The sequence below is a fragment of the Galeopterus variegatus genome, unplaced genomic scaffold (assembly GCF_000696425.1).
Source record: "Galeopterus variegatus unplaced genomic scaffold, G_variegatus-3.0.2 Scaffold1900, whole genome shotgun sequence".
Lineage (NCBI taxonomy): Eukaryota > Metazoa > Chordata > Mammalia > Dermoptera > Cynocephalidae > Galeopterus > Galeopterus variegatus.
In genome coordinates, this window is record NW_007728011.1 from 196,957 (window position 1) to 203,050 (window position 6,094).

The window sequence follows — 6,094 nt, forward strand, 5'->3', positions numbered from 1 at the left end:
CGGTACAGCAGGCGGGCCCGGTGGCTGGGCGGCCCGGCAGCCGCTTGAGAGATGGGGCGGGGCCGGCCAGGACCTCCTCCCTCATTCCCTCCGCGGGCCGAGCCTCCCCTCTCTCCCACCCCTTCTCCTCTCTTTCTCACCCCTCGGAGTGGAGCGGCCCATGCGGCTGCTCCCTGCTCCGTCCCGCCCAGCCACTGTCGTGCAGGAACGGGTCCCTGCAGCCCCCAGTCGATGGCAGGACAGTAGCCGCCTGTCAGGGGTCGTGAACGGCTGAGGCAGACGCAGTGGCTCCCGGGCCTCAGAGAGTGGGTGTCTCCGGAGGCCATGGGCTACCCCGAGATAGAGCGCAGGGAACCTCTGCCCGCTGCAGCGCCGCGGGAACGGCGGAGCCAGGGCTGCGGCTGTCGCGGGGCCCCTGCCCGGGCGGGCGAAGGGAACAGCTGCCGGCTCTTCCTGGGCTTCTTTGGCCTCTCGTTGGCTCTCCACCTGCTGACGTTGTGCTGCTACCTAGAGTTGCGCTCCGAGCTGCGGCGAGAAAGGGGAGCCGAGTCCCGCCTTGGCGGCCCGGGCACCTCTGGCACCCTGAGCAGCCCCAGTGGCCTCGACCCTGCCCATCTCATCACCCGCCACCTCGGGCAACAGTCACCTCAGCAACAGCCCTTGGAACCGGGAGAAACCACACTCCCCCCTGACTCCCAGGACGGGCACCAGGTGAGTTACCTCGTAGGGGCGGTGGCGGAGGAGGCGGAGGCCCCCTCCCCTTGTGGTTTGGGCGGAGGCCTCCACCACAGGGCCCTGGGAGGACTCTGCCACATGGAGCCAAGTTAGAGGGCAGGACCAGAGAGGGGGCAGGCGATCAGGGAGAGGTTGCCTAGGGCAGGTTGTCCTCGGTCCCTGGCCCAGCTCACCCGGCCTCTCAGGACCATTTGACTTGGAAACTAGCCCGCTCCCGCCTCCCCTGGCTACGGGCTGCCTCGGGAAAAGTTGGCAACGCTCTCTCCTGGGTCACGGCGAAGGAGGTGTCGGCGCTGCCCCCCCCCCCCCCCCCGGCCCGACTAACGGCTAGCATGGCCCTTCTGCGCCTGGTAAGGTTCCCTGCCCGCGCGCGGTGCTTGTTTTCTCGTGTCCAGAGCTGATGCCAGCACTAGCAGGCTCTCCTTTTGGAGATGGAGCTGTAAACAGCTGTGATAACTGTTCCACGCCTGTTGAAACAACTTTTAACCGTATTTTCAGCGCGGGGTCTTGTGCGCTTACCAGAACGTGGGCTTGTTCACACTTACCTGCTATTTGAGACTGATTGTCCTCGGCGTTCTAAGTGAGGATCAGCGCCCCTGAGGAATTCTGGTAGAAATATGCCGTCTTGCTAGACAACTTCTGAACAGCAATGTAAAAATCTATGGAAATAAAACTCACCCTTTGCATGCCGGTTCTGACTCTGTTTTGGGGAGGGGCGGGGATGAGGTGAGAAGGATGAGTATGGAGTGTTTTCACTACTGCTAGCTTGAGAACTGGAATCTACCAATGGAATAATGACTCAGGAGTAGTCTCCCAAGAGCAATTTTTTTTCTTTCTTTTTTGCAATCTTGATGGTACTTGTGCCCTTATTAGCAAACCATTAGCTTTGCTATTTTCTACTTTTTCTAGCTCTTTAAGAAATTTAGTGCATTTAATTTAAGTATTGTCTTGATTGCCATATTTTGGCTTATATGAAACTTAGAGGAGAAGCATCCAAGGATCTTTTTGAGGTGGTTAAAGAATAATAGTGCTGTAAATTTGTACTTCTTGGAGAAGAGGGCAAGTTGTGCAAATAAGTTCCCTGAAGTGAAGGACCCAGGCCTTCTATATTTACTACCACATTCAGAGTCATTGTCACAACTCTGTAAACATTATTTGTGCTACTTTGACCTTCTATCCAAAGTTATACTCCTGATAGAGGCACATCACATTCATGGTAATACTGTAATGTTAGGACTGACACATTTAAAATTTTTTTTTCACAATGTGCATCGTAAAGTTGCCCCGAGCCTTAAAATGTCTTGCTAGCACACTCCAATTTATATAACAGCTTATCAAAGAAGAGAATCAGCAGACATGCTTCTCATACTTGAAACTTTAAACACTGTAGCTAAACGATAATTAACTAGGAGTCTGGCTCCTTCATATATCTACCCCCAATGCTCAGTAGAAATTCTTAGCAGCTGAACATTGATCTTCTGTGAAAAGATAAAGGAATGCAACTTCCTTAGTCAAATAGTGGCCAAGACTTTTTGGCATTCAGGATGGGCAGAGCCATGTTTATAGACAGGATTTGCAGGATAGCTGGACTCTAGGGCTTCTGTGATGGCATGGGACTCTCACAGGTCTGTAATAGCATTTAGTCTCCTGTCCTTTGCATGGCACTAAAATAGTGCTGTCTAGGTTTAACCACAGCTTCCTATCTTCTGTCCTTTATTCTTTCTGTTTTAATCTTTTTGAGCAGTGGAAACAAGGATACTGGCTTTTTATATTTGCTGACATCAATTGGAATCAGAGTTTTTTAGAGTTGTGAGAGGCCATATCAGTCCATTTTGTTTGATTTCCTTGGAGAACACATAGGCCCGGAGGAGAAAGTGACTTGCCCGAGGTCACAAAACTAGAGTCAAAACTAGAATGGAAGTTGCTCTTTTAACTCCCAATTCAGTGCCTATTCCCCAGCAGCATGCTACCTACTAGGCCTTTTTGAAATGTTTTGACCAAATTAAGTTTGACATGTTTTCTTTATTCTTCCTGAATTTCACTTTCAGGAGACTTGGAGTATACTTTGAAGGAATTTTAGCCCAGATTCGACTTTAGTTTATCTTGAGGATATTAGTTTTAGTATGCAAAAGAATTAAAGAAAGGAAAAGTTGACTAGCTATTAGAATTAAATTAATACTTCTACGTCTTGGGTAAAAGTTCTAGTGCCCTGGTGCACCCTCTGCTGGCTTTGCAGGAACATTTAATTGCAGTATCTGCTGACAGACAAAACTCTTAAGTTGTGCTGACAGGTTCTGATTCATAAATAAGGAAGTAAACAGCCTTGTGGGATTTGGCCACGTAGGTCATAATTTTACATTTTAGTTTTTTGACACAAACAGCTGCTGTTACAGCAACTTATATGAAGAGGAAAAAAGATAAAAATATGCATCCTTCCATAGGGTGGTACATTCAGGTTTCTCACAAGTTTATCTGCAAGGAGTAAAGGCAAGCTGATGCGAATAAATTGCAAGAATATCTCTCATGAGACCAAGTGAGCAGAACAGACTGAGGCACTTCATTGTTCAGCAAAAGTGAACCTATCCATGCTTATGAGATGAGGGGCTCTGGGTTCTCAGTTATGACTCAATAAAGAGATCTAGAAATCACTGTAGCGGTATGTATGTCATCCCTCAATTTAAACACTTTTTTAAAAGGATACAGAAGGAAGTTAGGGCAGTCAGGGTACATAACAGAGAGATCAGCAAAATTCTCCAAGAGAAATGTTAGAAAAGTCTCCCCAGTGGGGACACAGTTGCTGATGGTAAAAGTGAGAGGGCCACATCAGACCTTCTGGAATCATAACTGCCTCCTTCAGCCAGAGCAGCCAAGTAGCTGTAGATTTATCTGGATACTTGTTAGAGATGATCTCAAGGGCTAGGGATATCTCATTAATGTCTGAATGAGACAATCACAGTATGATTATTAGAGTAAAAAAGAAAAATAAAAAAGTCACTGTTGATCATTCTGTGAAGTTGGTTCAGTAGAGATTGTGGTCCTCAAGGGCCAAGAATGTGGTGGGTATCATTAGGAAGTGTCAAAAACAACAACCAAACAGAACCCTTATCTTTTCCATGTAAAAGATCAAAAGTGGATTTGTATCTAATCAGACAGGAAATTCTGGTGGGTGCTCATCAAGAAAAAGCAGCTGATAGAAGTCCCCAGAAACCCAATTAAATTGATCAAAATGATGGAGGGATTTTCTAGTTTTTTTAAGTCTGGAGAGAGAGAGGTTGAGGGAGGGACAGGATCAAAGTTTACCAAGCTATGAGAGAGATGAGTATAGTTAATATACTGGTGTATTTTGACAGTTCAGTTCAGTACATAAAAAGCCTGCTGCGCCAGATACAATGTTAATTATTAGATATCTTTTAATGCTCAAAAGATTATTTTGGAAGGGAAACAAATAAAGGTTGTATCTCATTCAACTCATTGATCCTAGTGATAGTCTAAACTGTGGGTAGATCAATAAGAGTTTATTCAGGACTGTTGGGGATATTTGGGGTATGTTCATAATTATCTGAGGTATTGTTATAGAAGTCAACCTTAACATTCTACAAAGCATCTCTTGTGATAGATAGACCATTAGTGTATCCAGATTTGACATTACTTATGTTAATGCTAATTAATCAAGAAAATAACTAGGAATCATTCAAGGTGATTCAAGGCAAGTGTAATGAATAAATACAAGGATTTTATTTTATTTTTTTTTTTAATTTTTATTTTTTAAAGATGAACTGTAAGGGGATCTTAACCCTTGGCTTGGTATTGTCAGTGCCACACTCTCCCAAGTGAGCTAACCGGCCATCCCTATATGGGATCCGAACCCGTGGCCTTGGTGTTATCAGCACCACACTCTCCCAAGTGAGCCACGGGCTGGCCCATAAATACAAGGATTTTATAAAGGAAGTCAGATCCAGATAAAATAGCTTTCTATGGATTTAAATCCAGACTTTTCAGTGTAACATTAAAGGCCTTTGATCAACTGGCTTCATTATACCCATCCCATTTTCTCTCTCACTAACTCAACTTCTACAACCCACTCACCATATTCTTTTCTTGGAATTATTCTCTAGTTGTTATTGCTGTTATTTTAAATAAATCTTGTACCTTTACATTAGGGTTCCTCAGAAATATGCTTTCTTTTTTGCCGTTCTCCACAATGCCTAACGTAGGGCTAGTTACAGTTAAGGTGCTCAAATACTTGTTGAGTTTAATATGATTTTGGGACTTTGAAGATGTTTATGCAAAACAAAGACATTTTCTCTTTATATAACAGGCTTGTTTTCCTCAGGTCTTGCTAAGCCTGTGAACTATCACCTATGCTTAGGTGAGTAAATACTTCTAATGGTAATGTTTCACTGGTTTCTAGAATAATTAGAGAGTGAAATGGAGAAGAGCCCTGACCATGTGGTCCATCTCCCAGTTTCACGCCTTACCTCTTAGATGGTACAAAAAGCTTTCTGTAATGTATCATTTGATGTTTTGTTTTATTTGCTTTATTTGCTTTTAGATCTCATCTTTCTCTTTCTCTCTTAGATCTTGTAAAAAATAGTCTGAAATTTATCTGTACCTGCCTTATATAGGTCTCTTTATACTAGAGAACTTCTGAAGCCATTTAATTCCCAAGAACATTACCGAAAGAACCTGCTTGCCTTGCCTGCAGGGTGACCCTCACAGAGTACCATCTTTATCTGACTCCTTTATAAATGCCTAACTCTTCTTCATTTCTTTTCTTTTTTTTTTTTTTACTTTTCTATTGAAGTATATAACACACATACAAAAAGTGCACAAATCAGAATTGTACAGTTTGGTGAATTATTACAAAGTGAACATATTCATGTTACCAGCACCCAGATAAAAAAAATAAAACATTACTAGCACCCCACAACCCCTACTTACACCCAGTCTATCACTGTATCATCCTCACTGTTCAAAGTTAATGTCTATCCTAACTTCTAACTTTGTAGATTAGTTTCCCCCCATTTTGAATTTTGTATAAATGAAATCAAACAGTATGTATTCTTTTGGGTCTGGTGTTATTTTGCTCAGCACTATACAGATGGTCCCTGACTTAAGAAGGGTTTTTCAGGATGTAACCCCATCGTAAGTTGAAGAGCTCCTTACAACTTCTGACAGGTTTATGGTTTATACTGAATACATATCCCTTTCACACCATCATGAAGTTGAAAAATTGTAAGTTGAACCATCATAAGTCAGGGACCATCTGCAGTGCTGTCAGCATTATATGCATTTTTGACTTAATGATATTTTGGAATTACAATAGGTTTATTGGGACATAATCTCATCCTAAATTGAG

At 43.6% G+C, this 6,094-nt stretch overlaps 1 protein-coding gene across 2 annotated transcripts; it reads left to right on the forward strand.

The window, feature by feature from the left end:
* The first annotated feature begins 83 nt into the window (after positions 1-83).
* LOC103595958 (ectodysplasin-A-like) lies at positions 84-5,104 on the forward strand. Of its 2 annotated transcripts, none has more exons than XM_008579497.1 (2): positions 84-711; positions 5,054-5,104. In XM_008579497.1, the coding sequence occupies exons 1-2, from the start codon at positions 325-327 to the stop codon at positions 5,084-5,086; spliced, it is 420 nt and encodes a 139-aa protein (XP_008577719.1). In that variant the 5' UTR covers positions 84-324; the 3' UTR covers positions 5,087-5,104. The 2 variants fall into 2 exon arrangements, with proteins under 2 accessions (XP_008577719.1, XP_008577718.1); XM_008579496.1 differs by lacking the exon at positions 5,054-5,104 and adding an exon at positions 1,234-1,361 and having other exon boundaries at positions 90-711.
* The last annotated feature ends 990 nt before the right edge of the window (positions 5,105-6,094 follow it).